The 16,518-nt window shown below is 50.4% G+C and overlaps 2 protein-coding genes across 2 annotated transcripts in view; one reads left to right on the forward strand and one right to left on the reverse strand.

Annotated features, from left to right (window-relative positions):
- DTX4 (deltex E3 ubiquitin ligase 4) overlaps positions 1–9,766 on the forward strand; it is a 34,975-nt gene extending 25,209 nt beyond the window's left edge. The window contains exons 8-9 of the mRNA XM_059143195.1: positions 2,928–3,017; positions 6,322–9,766. Coding sequence (XP_058999178.1) covers positions 2,928–3,017; positions 6,322–6,555 — 324 coding nt within the window. The 3' untranslated portion in view covers positions 6,556–9,766. The remainder of the gene's footprint in view (positions 1–2,927; positions 3,018–6,321) is intronic.
- Positions 9,767–10,628: 862 nt separating this feature from the next.
- Positions 10,629–14,816, reverse strand: MPEG1 (macrophage expressed 1). The gene has a single exon (XM_059143183.1). The coding sequence runs from the start codon at positions 14,580–14,582 to the stop codon at positions 12,429–12,431; it is 2,154 nt and encodes a 717-aa protein (XP_058999166.1). The 5' UTR covers positions 14,583–14,816; the 3' UTR covers positions 10,629–12,428.
- Positions 14,817–16,518: the final 1,702 nt, after the last annotated feature.

A 16,518-nucleotide genomic window follows, 5' to 3' on the forward strand; every position in this document is an offset into this window, starting at 1 on the left:
TGGCCAGGCCGAGGAAGGACGCCAGCCTGTGTACTTGCCAGGCTGTGGGGAGCCCTGGGAGGCTGCTGGGCACGACTAGCGGGATGGGAGGTTGTGTAGTTGGGAATGCAGTTCAGGAACACCAGCACGGCAGGAGAAGTTAGTGGCTGCTACGGTCCTGGGGCCCGAACACGGGAGGCGCTGGGGCCCAGCTAGCGGTGGTGGGAAGTAGAACGACGGGCTGAAGGGGGTCGGGGGGTGTGTGGTGGGGAGCAACTATCTCCCAGGAGGCTCTTTTCCCAGCCTCCAGGATTGAAGAACGGAGAGGTGGCACCAAAGGGTAGAAGGGCTCCAAGCCTGTGTCAAGGGAAATGCATCTCTCTGGGGTCAGGGCAGCTGCTCCGTAGACCCACCCCTGAGAGTCTGCAGCAGGACGCCCAGGGCCACGTCTGCCCCCATCCCCAGAGACTCCCAGAGACCCCACAGGCTTGAGCTTCCAAGAAGAGTGGAGACCATGAAGCTCCGCCTTCAGAGAACGATTCCCTGGGGGAGAGACTCTGATGGGGGGGCGGGAGGCAGAGTCGTGACTGTTCCGCTTAGCGACAGGCTGGGAGCAGGCAGCCTTGCTGGGTCCGAGCCAGGCAGGCGTCTGCGTTGGCCGCGCCCTGGGCACGTCCCAGGCCGGTGAGGCTCGGGCAGAGCCGTGGTGGGAATTGGCCCTTCCGTTTGGCAGCCTGGCTGACGAAGAGCCGTGGCCGTGAGCGTGTTATAAATGCGGAATGATGTCACATGAATACGAAACTCAGGGCTGTCAGGTCCTGCATCTCCAAGAAGACAGTGTTGCGGGGCGCCTGGGTGGCTCAGTCCATAAGGCTCTGCCTTCTGCTCAGGTCATGATCCTGTGGTCCTGGGATGGAGCGCCACATCGGGCTCCCTGCTCAGTGGGGAGCCTGTTCCTCCCTCTCCCACTCCCCCTGCTTGTGTTCCCTCTTTCTCTGTAAAATAAAAAAAAAAAAAAAATCTTTAAAATAAAAGAAGATGGTGTTGCCTCTCTCAGGTGCCCACAGGGACCTTTCCCTTCTCCGATAGTGCACTTACGTCATTCAGTTTGTGAAACGGTAGATGATTTTGTTCCACCCCATTAAAATTTTATTTATTTATTTATTTAATTTTATAAAAGATTTTATTTATTTACTTGACACAGAGAGAGAGAGAGACAGCAAGAGCAGGAACACAAGCAGGGGAAGTGGGAGAGGGAGAAGCAGCTTCCCGCTGAGCAGGGAGTTGGATGAGGGTCTGGGATCATAACCTGAGCCCTGAGTGGAAGGCAGATGCTTATGGACTGAGCCACCCAGGGGTTCCTTACAATTCTTTTTTAAATCACAGGATTTTAACATCAATTTGCAACCACACCCATTATTTACCAAAAAAACCCCCCAAAAACCAACAAAACCAAAAGTCTGTATTTTCTTTCAGTTTTGTCATTCACGCATTCATTCACTCGTTCACTTACTTTTTTTTTTTTTTTTAAGATTTTATTTATTTATTTGACAGGCAGAGATCACAAGTAGTCAGAGAGGCAGGCAAGGAGAGAGGAGGAAGCAGGGTCCCCGCTAAGCAGAGAGCCCGATGTGGGGCTCGATCCCAGGACCCTGAGACCATGACCTGAGCCGAAGGCAGAGGCTTTAACCCACTGAGCCACCCAGACGCCCCATCGTTCACTTATTTTTTTCAGCCAGAACTCATTTATCATTTGTAGGATACCTTGTGCCAAGAGCTGTGTGGAATTATCATTATTATATTGGCTTCGTCTAGAAGGGATTTTTCAAGGGGTCCCACACACCCTCAGGGGGTCAGAGATGCTCAGAAATTATAAGCAGACATTTGTGTGTGGACGGGGACGGGTTGGGGGAAGTATGTGCTGTGGTCCAGGCACAAAATCCCGCTTTTTTCGTGAGTTGCTCAGGGGACCTGTGGACGCATTCTGGACTCTGATTAGGAAGCCTGGGTTCTGGGTGAATGCTGCGTCCGTTCCTTTCCCACCCAGCCCCAGGAGACTGTGGGGTATGGGTGAACCCCCATGTTCACTGCAGCGTTATTCACAATAGCCAAGGCAGAGAAGAGACCTAAGATAAGGGTCCATCAGTGGATGAACAGATAAAGAAGAGGATAGCACAGCCCCTGGCTGGGAGGCACTTTCGTGATTCTGAGTAGTCTGGAAGTAAATAGTTCAGTGTGCCCTCGGAAACCTGGACTTAAGTTTGGGCAAAGCCGTTGGAGGAGCCCTGTAACCTCTCTAGGCTGCAGGATTTCTTCTTTTGTAAAAGCAAACAGCCAGCATAGCTGATGGGTGATGACGATGAACATTTACCGACTCTTACTATGCACGGGGGTCAAGCACACTTCACAGTCATATTCTCCCTATTTAGCAGACAGGGAACCAACACCCCAAGAGAGGGCTCCAGCCAGCACCTCTGGGAGGTGGCAGCTCTGGGTCCAGACCCGGGTCTGAAGACTTCACTGTGCATGTGTCACACCACTCCTGTCACAGCTTTGCGATCTGTTTCCTCCTAGACACTATGACCCTTATTATTGTCATCATTATTTGCATTTGTCACAGTCTGTGTCCCTTCATTAAAAGTATTTTGAAACCTTGGGCATCTGGGTGGCTCAGTCGTTAAGTATCTGCCTTTGGCTTAGGTCATGATCCCAGGGTCATGGGATCGAGCCCCTCATTGGGCTCCCTGCTCAGCAGGGAGTCTGCTTCTCCCTCTCCCACCCCCCCTGCTTGTGTGCCTTCTCTCTCTATTCTCTCTCTGTCCAATAAATAAAATTAAAAAAAAAAGTTTTTTGAAAACTTGTCTACGGCCATAATACCCTCCGACCCCCCGAAGGGGCCCCTATCTCGTCTGAAAACTGCCCTTGGCTGTATTTCTTTCTGCTTTCAGGGGCCAGAACACCCAAATCCTGGGAAGAGTTTCAGCGCCCGTGGCTTCCCACGACACTGCTACCTTCCAGACAGCGAGAAAGGGAGAAAAGTAAGAGCGGGCATCTGGGTGGGGTGGGGGAGGATTTCCTTCTATGTCAGGACCCCAGGTTTTGCTTCCTGCCGTGCACAGGCTAAAAAGTGCGGGGTCTCTTTTTACTCTAAATGCACATGGTAACTAAGGTCATATTTGAGTCAGCCATAGGTAAGGGTGGGTATGATTAGAATTTTTTCTCTTGCAGGGGTGTGGCGGCAGGGTTTTTTCCTCTCCTGGATAATACCAGCAATAATTCGTCTATTTTTGGATCCTTTCTCTCAGGCTTTGCTGCTTATTAGCTGCTGGTCCTGGGACCAGCACCAGGGCCACACCTAGAAGCTTGGTAGAAATGCAGAACCTTGGAAACTGCTTCATTTTAACAAGATCCCAGGTGATCGGACAGCATGTTAAAGCTTCAGAGCCACTGCTCTGGGGCAGGGATCTTAATTTGGGGGAGATTACTTTTTTTTACAATGTATTTTTGTATTCTATGACGGCTCCAAAAAGGCAGAGGGAAAAATCACTGGGTTTCTGGATTCCCAGTGATTTGTGGTCAGGCTTCAGTGGTTCTATAAATTATAAAGTTAGAATAAAGTTTTTATGTTCATTTTTCTGTGGCAAAGGCCAGAAAGTCATTGAATTTTCTAAAACTTCCCTAATGTCAAAAAGGATAAGAACCATTGATCTAGGGGTGTGCTGTGCCCCTTTTTGTGGGGTGCTGGGGGGCAGTGTTGGGCAAGAGGTGGATTTGATTTTATTTTTTTAAATTTTATTTTATTTGTGAGAGAGAGAGCACGAGCAGGGGGAGGGGGAGGGGGAGGGAGAAGCAGGCTCCCTGCTGCGCTGGGAGCCCAATGTAGGGCTCAATCCCAGGACCCTGAGATCATGACCTGAGCTGAAGGCAGAGGTTTTAACCCACGGAGCCACCCAGGCGCCCCACTTGATTCCTTTTCTAATCCTGCCACTGCCAACCTAGTAAATACTGCCATCTTTCACCTGTCACCGGGTTAAGTATCCTCTTTTGAAAGTAGGCTCCATGCTCAGCATAGAGCCCAGTGCAGGGCTAGAACTCACAGCCCTGAGATCAAGACCTGAGCTGAGATCAAGAGTCGGAGGCTTAAAAGACTGAGTCACCTTATAGCCTCCCAGGTTAGGTAACCAAAAGCACAATTTCTAGCATCAAGCTGTTTGTTGATAAGAAATAAACTAGAAAAAAAAAACTCAAATTGTTCTAAATTTCTTTTTTTTTTTTTTTAAGATTTTATTTATTTATTTGACAGAGAGAAAGATCACAAGTAGGCAGAAAGGCAGGCAGAGAAAGAGGGGGAAGCAGGCTCCCTGCTGAGCAGAGAGCCCGATGTGAGGCTCGATCTCAGGACCCTGAGATCATGACCCGAGCCGAAGGCAGTGGCTTAACCCACTGAGCCACCCAGGCGCCCCCCCCAAATTGTTCTAATATCCTCCCCTTCCCTGATGTGCTGTCAGCTTGGCATACAGACCTACTACAGTGTGGGTCTAAGCCTTCTCCTCACACTAATTCCTCACCTCTATACTTCATTTGTCTGCCGGTCGGGGGCCCTAACCTTGGACTCTTGCACAGCAAGGTAATAAGATCATGGGTTTGGGAGCTGGATTGGCCTCAGACAGAGTTCTAGTTCTGCATTTACCAGATGTGGGGACTGGCATAAAAGAGGAACATTCTGAAGTCTTAGTTTCCGGATCTATAAAACAGTGGTGACAATTTCTATCTGCATGGACAGGATGTTGTAAAAATTAAGTGAAAATAGCATTTCTAAAACGCCCAGGGTGTTGACAGCTGTTGTTGTAATCACATGTGCTTTGGCTCATATTTATTTAATGTGTCTTCATGTCTTTTTCTACTGATACACAGGTGACTCTTTAATAACTCAGGGGCCAGGGGTGCTGGCCCCCATCCTTCTGAAGTTGATATCCAAATATAACTTTTTTAAGAAAAGATTTATTTGAGAGAGCAGGGGGCGGAGAGCGAAAGAGAGAGAGTAGTAGGAGGAGAGAGAGTGGAGGGAAAGAATCCTCAAGCAGATGCCCCGGATGAGAGCAGAACCCTATGCAGGGCTCCATCCCGGGACCCTGAGATCATGACCTGAGCTGAAATCAAGAGTCACATGATCAACCGATGGAGTCACCCAAGTGCCCCGTGGTAGTCCTTTTTGGAATCCTGAGCATTTTCATCGGGTGCTTTCTTCATGCTGGACAGGGTGGTAGGCAGTTGTCTTACTCAACGACAATTTTTTTAAAAATATTTTATTTATTTATTTGACAGACAGAGATCACAAGTAGGCAGAGAGGCAGGCAGAGAGAGAGGAGGAAGCAGGCTCCCTGCTGAGCAGAGAGCCCGATGTGGGGCTCTATTCCAGGACCCTGGGATCATGACCTGAGCCGAAGGCAGAGGCTTTAACCCACTGAGCCAACCAGGTGCCCACTCAGTGACAATTTTTAAAAACTTAGCTGAATTAGAACATTCTGCAAGCCCTAACACCTCGTTGGGTCTCACCTATTAAACAGAGACGATAATAACCTTTGCCACATCTGCCTGCAGATGGACTTGTGAGGACCAGGTCAGCAAACGAATATGAAATAGCCTGGTAGAGGGACACCTGGGTGGCTCAGTCGTTAAGCGCCTGCCATCAGCTCAGGTCGTGATCCTGGGGTCCTGGGATCGAACCCCACATCGGGCTCCCTGCTCAGCGAGGAGCCTGCTTTTCCCCTTCCTTCTGTCTGCCAATCCCCCTGCTTGTGCACACGCTATCTGTCAAAAAAAAAAAAAAAAAAAAAAAAAAAGCCTGATGTCACAGCATTTCCAACCCCATCACTGGAGCGCTATGGCGTGTCTTTAGCTGCGTGTGCTCTAATACTACATTTGGGGGGTGGAAGGAGAGGACACAGCTTCAGAAGCTCTAGGATCATAAGCTCCTTGAAGTCCTAGGTCCTATCTTTTAGCCGTGTTGCTGGCAGCTAATGTTTGTTGAGTAGCGTGAGTCAGTCTCTACTGTGAAAGTGCTGGTAACATTTAGCAGATCATCATTGCCATTTTGTAAGTGAGGAAATTAAGGCTCAGAAAGGTGGTCATTTGTCCAAGTTCACACAGTTCACCAGTGACAGAACCAAGAATTAACTCACGCCTCCCTAACTCTACATCCAAACTCGTTCTTTTCACTGTGCTTCTTGGGGCATCATGATGCAAATAGAGGTGGACCCTTGGGAAGGCTCTACTGTCCAAGGCATACTCTTTGACCAACATTAAATGTCTGCCTTTGGTCTCTTGCCTTGACTGGCTTAGGTGCTGAAGCTGCTGCTTGTGGCCTGGGATCGCCGCCTCATCTTTGCCATTGGTACCTCCAGCACCACGGGCGAGTCAGACACCGTGATCTGGAACGAGGTCCACCACAAGACCGAGTTCGGCTCTAATCTCACAGGTCATGGCTACCCGGATGCCAATTACCTGGATAACGTGTTGGCTGAACTGGCTGCCCAGGGCATTTCTGAGGACAGCACTGCCCAGGAGAAGGACTGAGCTGGGGTGGGGTTGGGGGGTCTATGGGCCAGGAGGGGCCATGGGGACCACAGGGCAGGAAGTGGGAGGGTCAAGGTCGAAGTTGGTGCCACGCCCTCCCGACTCCCTCATCTCCCCTTCTGTCCTGTCCCCATCCCCCATCCCTCCCGGCCACAGTGGGGGAGGGAGATTGAGTAAGGTGACGTCATTCATAACCCTCATCCACCACAAAGGAAACATGGGATGAGGGCCGTCCTCGGTCTGTTCCCATGGAGTTTTCGGTGCTGGGTAGGCAAGAACCCCCCACCCCCCCTAAGTAGGGGGCATGGTCAGCACACTTAGGGTATGGACATTGCAAGGGCACTCCATACCCTGGCCTTGTGAAGCCTGAGGTTCAGTACCTTAGCTGGCTTCTTGCTGCTTCCACTCTCCTTTGAGAGCGGAGTTTCTGCTTTTCTCGCCTCCTCTGGAGGCGAGGAGCTCTCACTGTGCAAGATTGGGGGGAAAGGGGTGAACCGCTTAACTGCTGTGACATCAGAAATCAATGCCTCGTTGTACAGCAAGGAAGCACTTCCCGCCAAGAGGGTCAGGGAAGCAAAGGTTTCTGGGAGCACATTCAGCTCCCATCATAGTCCCTGGCTTCTCTGAGCTCTCCCTCCTCACGTTTTCGACCTGTCCAAAGAGGCATCTGGTTCTCTTGTGTGGATGGATGGGCTCTGGGATTCCTCTCTGGGGCGGCATCCCGTGATGTTTCCAGCCCCTCTCTGATCAGACCAGAGTCTGCATCCCACTTAGCATCTGAACTGTCCTCAGGGAGAGGAGCCCATAGCCTTCTTCCCAACTCATCCCAGACCAGCTCAAAGATTCCATGAGTTTCATCAAGTCACTGTGAGTAGAGCCCATGTTGGGCTCTGTGCCATCTGTGTATGTGCATCTGTGTGTGTGCGTGTGTGCACCACTGGGCAGGTTGGTGGACAGTCCCATCCTGTTCTCCCGTCGTTTTTGCGAACTGTCAGACTCCAGGTCTGATGGGGTCAAACAGTCCCGCTGTGGTTCCTTAACCTTCCTCACCCTTTGCAACCCATCCCGTAGTAAACTTGGACCCAGATGCCCCAGGGATGTGCTTGGGGAGACGTGTAAGGTGAGGACTGGACTGAACCCTTTTTATATCTCTTTCAAGATCGGATCTAACCAATTCACCCAGTCTTGTTTCTATGAGGGCTTTGATCTGTCTCCATGCACATTTGCTAATCAGAGCCCCGAGGTGGTGCTGGACCCCCTCATCTATCACAGATTGAGCTGGAGCATGGAGGGAGACTTTTCAGCTCATTCCTAACAGGGCTGGGACCACATCGTGGTCCAGTCCAACCTGCATTTGGGTTGTGTCCCAAGACTCTGGTCTATACCCTCTCCAGCATTCCTCTTGCTTTCCACTTCCCTTAAGGAATGAATTGGGGGTCAGGGAGGAGAGAAAGGGGATCAAGAAAGGGAAACCCAAATCTCCCTTAGAAAGTGGGTTCTTTGAACTATGTGTTTGGGGGAAGTTCCTCTGGATACTAATTTGAATTTATATACCTCATGTTTTGGGGGTTTGACGTATATATATCCATATATATTTCATAATATTTGGAAGGTTTTTGATGCTAGAAAAATGAAACAAAAGAACCTTCAGAAACGGTACTTAAGTTAGAACCCGAAGCCAGGCTTTCCTGCGAACTGGCTCCGTAGCTGCTTGCTGTTCGCCCGCAGCCGTTTTCACGTTGATGGGACCAGTGGATTCACCTGAGAGTCACCCAGTTCTTTGGGGCATGCTGGTGCTGAGCCTTTCTTCATTCTCCAAATGGCTATCAGGATGCTAACTGGCTCCAGCAGAGGGAACCCATCTGACAGGAGGAATTGTTCCTGACACCTTCGGTCGGGTTTCTCCTGTCGGCCACCTGCCATCTTATGTTACTAGTGGACCAGGACTTAGGGCCTGAGTTCACGGCTCCACAGGGCACAGTTTCCTACCACAGTCGGGAGGAAGGGACCTTGCTGCAGTGTTTAATATCACACCCACCCTCTGCCCTTTGCCAGGCTGTGGTGTACCAGAGATCGTGGAAGAGCCTCATGGAGACCTTGTCCCATCCCCGCCTTCAGCGGGAGACCCGGGTCAAGTGTCTGCCGAGCTTCTCACCCACGGGGATGAGGAAACAGGTTGAGGGTCAGTGGGTAGAAACACACCGCTGTGGAGTAGGTGGGGAGAGGAAGAGAATGCACCCTGAGCCCTGGCCGAGGGCAGCCCGGAGAGGCGGGTTTCCCTGCAGTAGGCAGAAGAAGGGGCGGGTGGGCAAGGGGACAGCTGAATGAAGACGGGGGAGGACTCCGAGAACGGACCAGGCAGGTAGGGTGCCAGGGGCAATTCCTCTTTCAGGATAAGTCTTCGTACCTTCAAGACTTCCCCCTCAGGGTGCTGACGACGTCTGCGCCCTGGTTCTCTTCTTCCCTGGGGTGCTCCGTAGGCATGATCTCACCCTCATGCGGCTCCTCTTGGGGGCTTTCTAGGCAGAAGGGGTCTTGACTCTCCTTTCTAACACTGTGCCAGGCAAGATGTGGAGGGAGGGGGTGCCCCTTTGCCCTTTCTCTGTGCCGGCCCTGGAAAGGCACAGTCTCCGGCTCAACGAAAACCCTGCCAGCAGGGGTCCTGAGCACCCACCGCTCCGACACAGGATGTTTTCCCACCATGGCTGCTCCTGAGGGGAATCTTATGCCTTTCCTTTCATGCACCAGCAGCCTGCTCTGCCCCCTCCTGAGTCTGCCTGAGGGATGACAAATGGGATTGCAGACGAACTCTGTCAGATGCCCATCCCTTAAAGGTTCCTTGTGTATATGTGGTTGTGTGTGCCTTTGTGTTTCATACCCTTTCCCCCACCTTTTTTTGTAAAACTTGGACTTCTCTGTGGTTTTACACTTGGTCAAAAGTACTCGTCCTGGTATTGCACTGTTGTGTGCATGAGAGGGTAGGGGGCAGGCCCCGTGTGATACAAGAAAGGGCCCTGTCCCCTTTTCTTGTCTGTGGTCACTGGCAATTGAGTGGGGGGGTTTTCTGGGAGAGGGAAGGTGAAAGTCCTAACCTAAATCTTCGTAACTGGTGTTTTGAAGTCCTTGGTGTTGCTCTGTGAGAGGACATCGCCACCTGGTGCTCATGAGGTGTATGTGCAGAACAATAAATGGCAAGTGAACAAACCACAAATGGCTGTTAACCTTCTGCTTTTTGCAGATCAGAGCACCTAAATACGGGGCATGTGGGGCACCTTCCCCAATCTGTAAGCAACCACAAGACCAGAATGGGGGCGGGGGAGTCCTTCTCTTTTTTTTCCCCCCAAATCTTTTGCAACCACACATTTGACCAGGGGACCTGGTTTGACTTCTAGTTCCTCTCAAGAGCTAGACCGCATAGCAGGGGAAATTTAAGTGAATCTAGGCGGAAAAGACCGCCTTAAAACACGTGGATGTTTGTTTCTTACAGTTCTCTCCACCTGACTACAATGTAGCGGACGTTTCAATAGTTTGCCAGCTGTTGTTTCTCAAGTAAATGTTTAGTATTAATCATCCCGATACTAACACGAACACGAAATGCAAATACAAACCTGCCCTTATCACCCAAATGTGTCGATTTCTGAGAATCTAGAGAGTGTTTTCACGGAAGGTGGGGTTCATCTTTCCACAGAGCCCAGGCTGGGCTCCCGGGTCAGGACAGCAGAGCCTGTGAACTCCCCGCCCTGGGTTCTGACTTTGCAAAATGAGGTGATGGCTGAAAAATGATGTGATGGCTGTGGGAGGGCTGAAAACCCCCCATGTTCTCATTTCCTGTAGATGAGCAGTTGGACAGCGTGATTCTCCAGTACACATTTTAATGCATATTTATGCATAATTTTGTTAGAAATACAAGTTTGAGAAGAACTTCTATTTCAAAGGGCAGTTAGTGCATTAAAAGTCTGACAGCCGTTAGCTACACTTTGTCTCTCTAACTCAGTGGTCTTCAAGGAATTCATGGGGGAATTTGCAGAAAAGTGGTTAGTTCAGCTGAAACTCACCCACAAAACACCCAGAGGTTTAGGAGAATATTTTAATGTTTAAGTGGCAGGATTCAGAGTGGAGGTTGCAGAAATCAGTGTTGGTGGCTGGGCAGCCGGGAGAGGAGGGCTCTGGGAGACAAAGGAGTAGCCTCCTTCCCATCTTCCCACAGGCTGGGATGCTTCAGGCTCCTCAGAAGGATTTAAGTAAGCCGAAACTCGTGATTGTGAATGTTAACAAGGCGAGAGCAGATTATCCTTCACAAAAATTAACTCATTTGTGGCATCTGATTCAGTGAAGGGATATTTAATTAACTGAAAATGTTGTAGAGAAGGTGTGCCAGGCTAGCTCAGCCCATAGAGCATGTGACGCTTGATCTCAGGGTTTGTGAGTTCAGGCCCCATATTGGGAGTAGAGATTAGTCAATAAAAAAAAAATTTTTTTTTAATGTCATGGAGAAATATTAATAAACTCACCCTAATTGTTACAATTCGATGAGACTGGTATTAAAATCAGGCAAATCTCTCCCTCTCGCCAAAATAGAAAAAAAAAAATAAATAAAATTGGACAAAGCCCCAAATGCCAGGAAACAGTCCTACATCCTGCTGGATGCCTGAAGGACGTCTGCCGGAACTGAAATAAATGTGTCACGAATGGTGTTGGATGCCTTTTTTGTTTCATTTAAAAACGTGGATTTGATCATGACTGCCCCTTTTCTGCTGGGCGGGAAGAAAAAGATATATAATTGGTAGTTTCTATTCTGTTTTGGTTTTAGGGAGGAAATAATACTTTGGTGTGGGCTTACTTTGACTTCTTGCATTTTCCCTTGTCTCCCGCCCATAGAAAAATGCAGACTTCTTGCTGGCATGTGCTGGGGCGGGGGGAAGGGGTGTGTGTGCGCACACATGTGTTTGGGGTGTGCGTGTATGTTTGGGGGTACACGCGTGTGTGCTTGGGGTTGTGTACAGTGATCTGAGGACGGGAAGGGGAGGGGTCCCTCATGGATGAAGAAGGGGTAGTACTCTTGGAACAGAGACCAGGAAACTGTCTCAGAGACCAGGTGGTTAGGGGTAAGGATTTCAGTTTCCCCTGAGCGCCAGGATCTTGTCCAGTTCTCATCCTTTTTTCCCTCACGCCTTGTCTTGAAACCGTCCCTTCTCTCTTAACCTCCTAATAGAAGATTGTTAAGTTAAAATATTTTTGAGGACCTGATGGCACTAGTCTCAAGTCCAAGAGTGGCCCGATCTGAGTGAGTCTGAATCGTGGTTGGAAAGCTAGAATACCGAGACTTAGTAGAGACAACATCTTGCTGTTCAGATAAGCTTCGGAGGACCCCATGCATTGGTACAGAACCCTCAAGGCTGAAAATCAGTGCCCGTGCGGGACTTCCCATATCTTATGGGGGAAATTTCAGCCCCCAGGACCATGAAATCCAGAGAGATATTTAAAAAACAAAACAAATTCTTACAGCTCGTGAATCGGAAACCGATCTCGGATTAAATGCAGGGTCCCCAAACCCAAAGGTCTGCACGCTCCCCGCTCTCTTTTCTCAGGGCTGTAGTCAGGTGAAGATAAACAGTGATGCACACAGAGAAAAGACACCCCCTTCACGTTTTAGCCCCCAGGATGACCTTGGCTTAAAAGGCACGTTGGCTGTCCTACCCTCCCCAACCCTGTCCACGCAACTCTGTTCATTTTGTGGCCGGGAGCCCTAAGGAAGTCACAAAGTTATACCTACATTTTCCTGCACCTGCCACGCCAGTCCTCAGGAAGGCAGAAGTGGAGACAGATCAAAGGCAAGCGTGAAGAGATGGGAGAGGCGTTTCCAGGGGAGCGATTCAGGCTGGACTCCGCTCCTGTTCTTGGTCAGGGGCACCTCCAGCGTCTGCAGTGGCCACAGCCAGATTCTGCCTCTCATCCTCCAACAGCTGGTAGCCCCTCTTCTTGTACTTCCGGGTGCCATAGACGGCCAGGGCGATGGCGGCTGCCAGGACGGTGGTGACCCCCACTGTGACCCCAGCTGCTGCCCCTCCTGATAGACCACCGCCATCCCCACGGATGACCCTCATGGCCCTGCGCAGCTCTAACGGCTCCCCCAGCCTCCACTGGTGGGTCTGGGAGTCTTTAATCCAGGAGCTGGCCGTCTCACTGTTAGTCACTAAGACAGTGTTAGTGGCAGCTTGACTCATGAGGGGCGGCTGGGTGTAAGGGGGGAGCCTGGCAGGGGGCAGAGCCCCTCCTGTGAAGAGCCCGGACTTGACGCAGTAGGACACTTGGCATCCATCACTGATGATGGCCAGGTGTTGGCTGAAGCCCCCGGGACACTTTTTTAGTGAAGGTGTCCCCAAATCTTTGGATGCAGCAGAATTCACCAAAGGGTTCCCGACTGCACAGCTAAAGAAGCCACCAAAGGGGACTGAAAACCTGTATCCCATCTCATAGTCCAGGGAGGCACATACCTTGAGGCTTTCAAAGAGCCGCAGTGGAAGATAGCCAGCCGGGCAGGACTGTGCGTTGGTCAAAGGGTTTATGCTCTTACCACTGAAGAGGCCCCCAAAAAGCAGTCCTGAGTTTTCTGGTATTTGGCCGCTCGCCACGCACCAAAAAGCCCTAAATTCAGCCTTTGCCACCCGGAACACGTCTTCGCACACCGTCTTGCAGAAGACGAGGAGGGTGCATTTCCGCCGGCACTCCAGGTGGTTGTAGCCGTCCTCGTGGATCTGGGAGAGCAGCCGGACTGGGGAGTAGCCAGAGGGGCAGGAGAAATCACCAGTGAGGGGATTCTTCTGCTCCAGGCGTTGGCAGAGTTGGACAACCTCCTTCCCGGAGAGCTGGGTGCATTCCTGATAAACTCCTCCGAAGGAGAAATTGGTCATTTTCCCCTCGCAGGAGCCGTCATCCGTGTTGGCCTGGAAGTTGAAGTTGGGCGAATTGGCATTGGTGCATCCAGGGTAGGTGTTGAACGTGTAATAGCGCCTCACAGCGGCCTCCACCGTCCTGGACAGCTTCTTGACCAAGGGCCCGGGCAACTCGGGCAGCATGTCGGGGTTGATGAAGAAATGCAGAGGCAGGCCAGCGCGGTCTATGGCCACCAGGTGGTTGAGGATGCCCTGCTGCCAGGCCTGGAGGGTGATGCCTGGGTAAAAGGGAACCCCTCCGATGCTTTGCACCCTGGAGTTGGTGCGGTTCGAGAGGTAGCTCTTGGTAAGGGCGCTCTGCGAGGTGTAATTCTCCTCAACTTTGTAGTTCACGATGTTCATGAAGGCAATCCCAGCAGAGGCAGTCACGGCGGTGCGGCTGCTCTCGCCGTCCTGTAGGAATGAGGCTCGGATGTGGTCCTCCTGGATGAGAGCTGCGCCGGCGTCCACGCTGGTGATGACATGGGTGCCGTAGTTGAGGACCAGCAGTTCTGCGAGGTAGGTCGCCATCCGCGTCTGGTTGTTCTCCAGGCGCTCAGAGATGTCCATCAGCTCCTTCTTAAACCTCCAGCTTAGCTCTGACGCTGAGTTCATCTTGACTGTGTAGATCAGGTTTCTCACCTGAACCCGGGTAGTCACAGCTTGGTCTTTTACTTGAAGGGTCTTCATCTTCTGGAAACCAGAGGAGAATTTGCCATTGACATTGGAATAGAGGGAGAGCTCTGAGTTGATGGAGAAGGAGGTGCTGCTCTGGTAATTCACCCAGGACTCCAGGATTTCAGAGTTCATCTCTAGGTTGCTTTGTTTCTGGGCGATGCTGACGATTTCATCGGGGATGATGTACTGTCCATCTTCCGTGGTCCTGCAACCCCTGTAAGTCAGGTCCATCACCCGCCCCATGTCCACATTCCGCAGGTTATCCCAGCCCCCTCCGGGTAAGGCTTCTAGAACAGGTAGTTTCAAGGCGTTCTTGCATTTTTGAAATCCAGCCTCATTCATCTCTCCCAAAGGCTCGTTCGTTTCAGCCCACGCTACCACTGCCCAGAAGAGGACAGCACCCGTGAGGCCGTTCATGGCTTAGACAGTCCCACACACGCCAGCCCTAAACAGCAGCCAGCAAGCTTGGTACAAACTGAGCAGAAGGGAAAGAACGCAGCTGCGGAAATGAACACATACAACAGTTCTCCCAACGCCACCAGTTCCTCTTCAGGCTCATCTAATTACAAAATAGGGAAACGAGAGTTGGTGGGAATACAAAGGCCCATCAGGACTTTGAAAAAATCATGTTGTGCTAGGTATGCAAAGACAGTCCTGTATCCTTAACCGTTAACTGCCCCAACAGCCCCCCTCTACCCCCAGCCCCAGGCTGGTGACTCTGCCCCAGCAGTGGGATCAAAAAAAAAGTGCCACCACACGTCTCATGGCTGCCTTCACGGCAGATTTCTGGCTTTGAAAGAAAGTTTTGGTTTCATTTTTGCTCTGATGTTTCAGATTTTCTTTGACGGCTCTCTCCTAGGACTCCAGCACCGGTTTCCTTTTACTGTATATAGTGAACCGTTGCTGAGACTCCCTGCCTCCCCCTTCCCTGGGCTCACGGCAGGTCAAAGCCAAGGCCTGGGGCTCCCACTCAGCTGAGGGTGAAGGCAGTTCACACACAAGAAAAGAATGACAATCTTGGACACACATCCTGTGGACTTTCCCTGTTATGAGCCTCATAGTGCAGGCTTTGGAGGTGCCGTTACATGAGGCAGAGCTGCGGGGGCTGAAGTAGACTCGGTTCTGCTGCGCTCTGGAAACTTCGGTGTGTACTGTCCTCAGTGCTCAGACTGAAAGCATTGGCCCCACATTGTGTTGTTTCCTTTCAGGCAGAGATGTTTAAGCAAAGAGAAAAATCCACACTCTGATTTAGATTTTGATCAAAAGCTGGAGCACCTGGGTGGCTCAGTGTGTTAAAGCCTCTGTCTTCAGCTCAGGTGGCTCAGGTCATGATCCCAGGGTCCTGGGATCGAGCCCCGCATCGGGTTCTCGGCTCAGTGGGGAGCCTGCTTCCTTCTCTCTCTCTGCCTGCCTCTCTGCCTACTTGTGATCTCTGTCTGTCAAATACATAAATAAAATCTTAAAAAAAAAAAAGCAGACAGTAGCCAAGGAGTATTTGTGTATGTATGTACACACTTACATATCCTCTGGTGTGTGTGTGTGTGTGTGTACAGTTGCTAAGTTGGTACCTGTTGTTACAGCTTTAATTTTTCGTTCTGCTGCTAAGTTTATGTACTCAGTCTAGGTGCATAAAAAAAGGTGCCTTTTTATTACTCAGTGGTTTTGAAGCAACAACTCATTTGTTCCATCATTAGGAGAACATAATTTCATGAATTTCCTTCCATGTGCCTATGCTGTGTGTATTATGATGTATATATGTATATACATGTATGTAACATGTCTATTAGACCCTGTAGTTTGGAAACGTGTTTCCAGACCCATTGATCTAGTGCCAGGATTAACCCAAGGCCAGCTCCATCACTTCTTTCAGACCATTAAGGTGCATCTTAGTCCATTCGGTGGTAAACAAAGAATCCAGAAGAGTTAATGAAGCTCCCAGTGGTACCCACATGGCCCCCCAGATCTTACCACAAACCAGAGGCAGAGCTGAGGCTGAGAACGTCGTGTTTCAGTTTACAGGTACCACAACACTACCACCTGTGTGCAACCTGGGAAAAAGGTCTCAGGGACTTGAATGGTGGCATGTTGCCGCTGATGCAGTTGTCCAGGTTCACAGGTTGAACTTCACTAGTTATTATTCAAACCTTGGTGATGTTCTGGGCCTATTCATGCCTAGGTTATCATGCTTGGAGGAATTTCCTTGTATCTGGGGGGGCATTAATGTATGAGCCAGTGTCTGCTGTTCATATTTGGCCAGAGAAGCAAGCCTGTGCAGGGGATGTCCTGGGTAATTAACAAATGAGTTACTTATAAATTTGTAGCTCAGTAGAGTGATTCCACCACTAGAAACATT

The sequence above is a fragment of the Mustela lutreola genome, chromosome 1, assembly GCF_030435805.1.
Source record: "Mustela lutreola isolate mMusLut2 chromosome 1, mMusLut2.pri, whole genome shotgun sequence".
In the NCBI taxonomy this organism is placed as follows: domain Eukaryota; kingdom Metazoa; phylum Chordata; class Mammalia; order Carnivora; family Mustelidae; genus Mustela; species Mustela lutreola.

What these genes read in the sequence shown, in the direction of transcription:
- MPEG1 (XM_059143183.1), bottom strand. Translation starts at nt 14,582, where the DNA reads ATGAACGGCCTCACGGGTGCTGTCCTCTTCTGGGCAGTGGTAGCGTGG.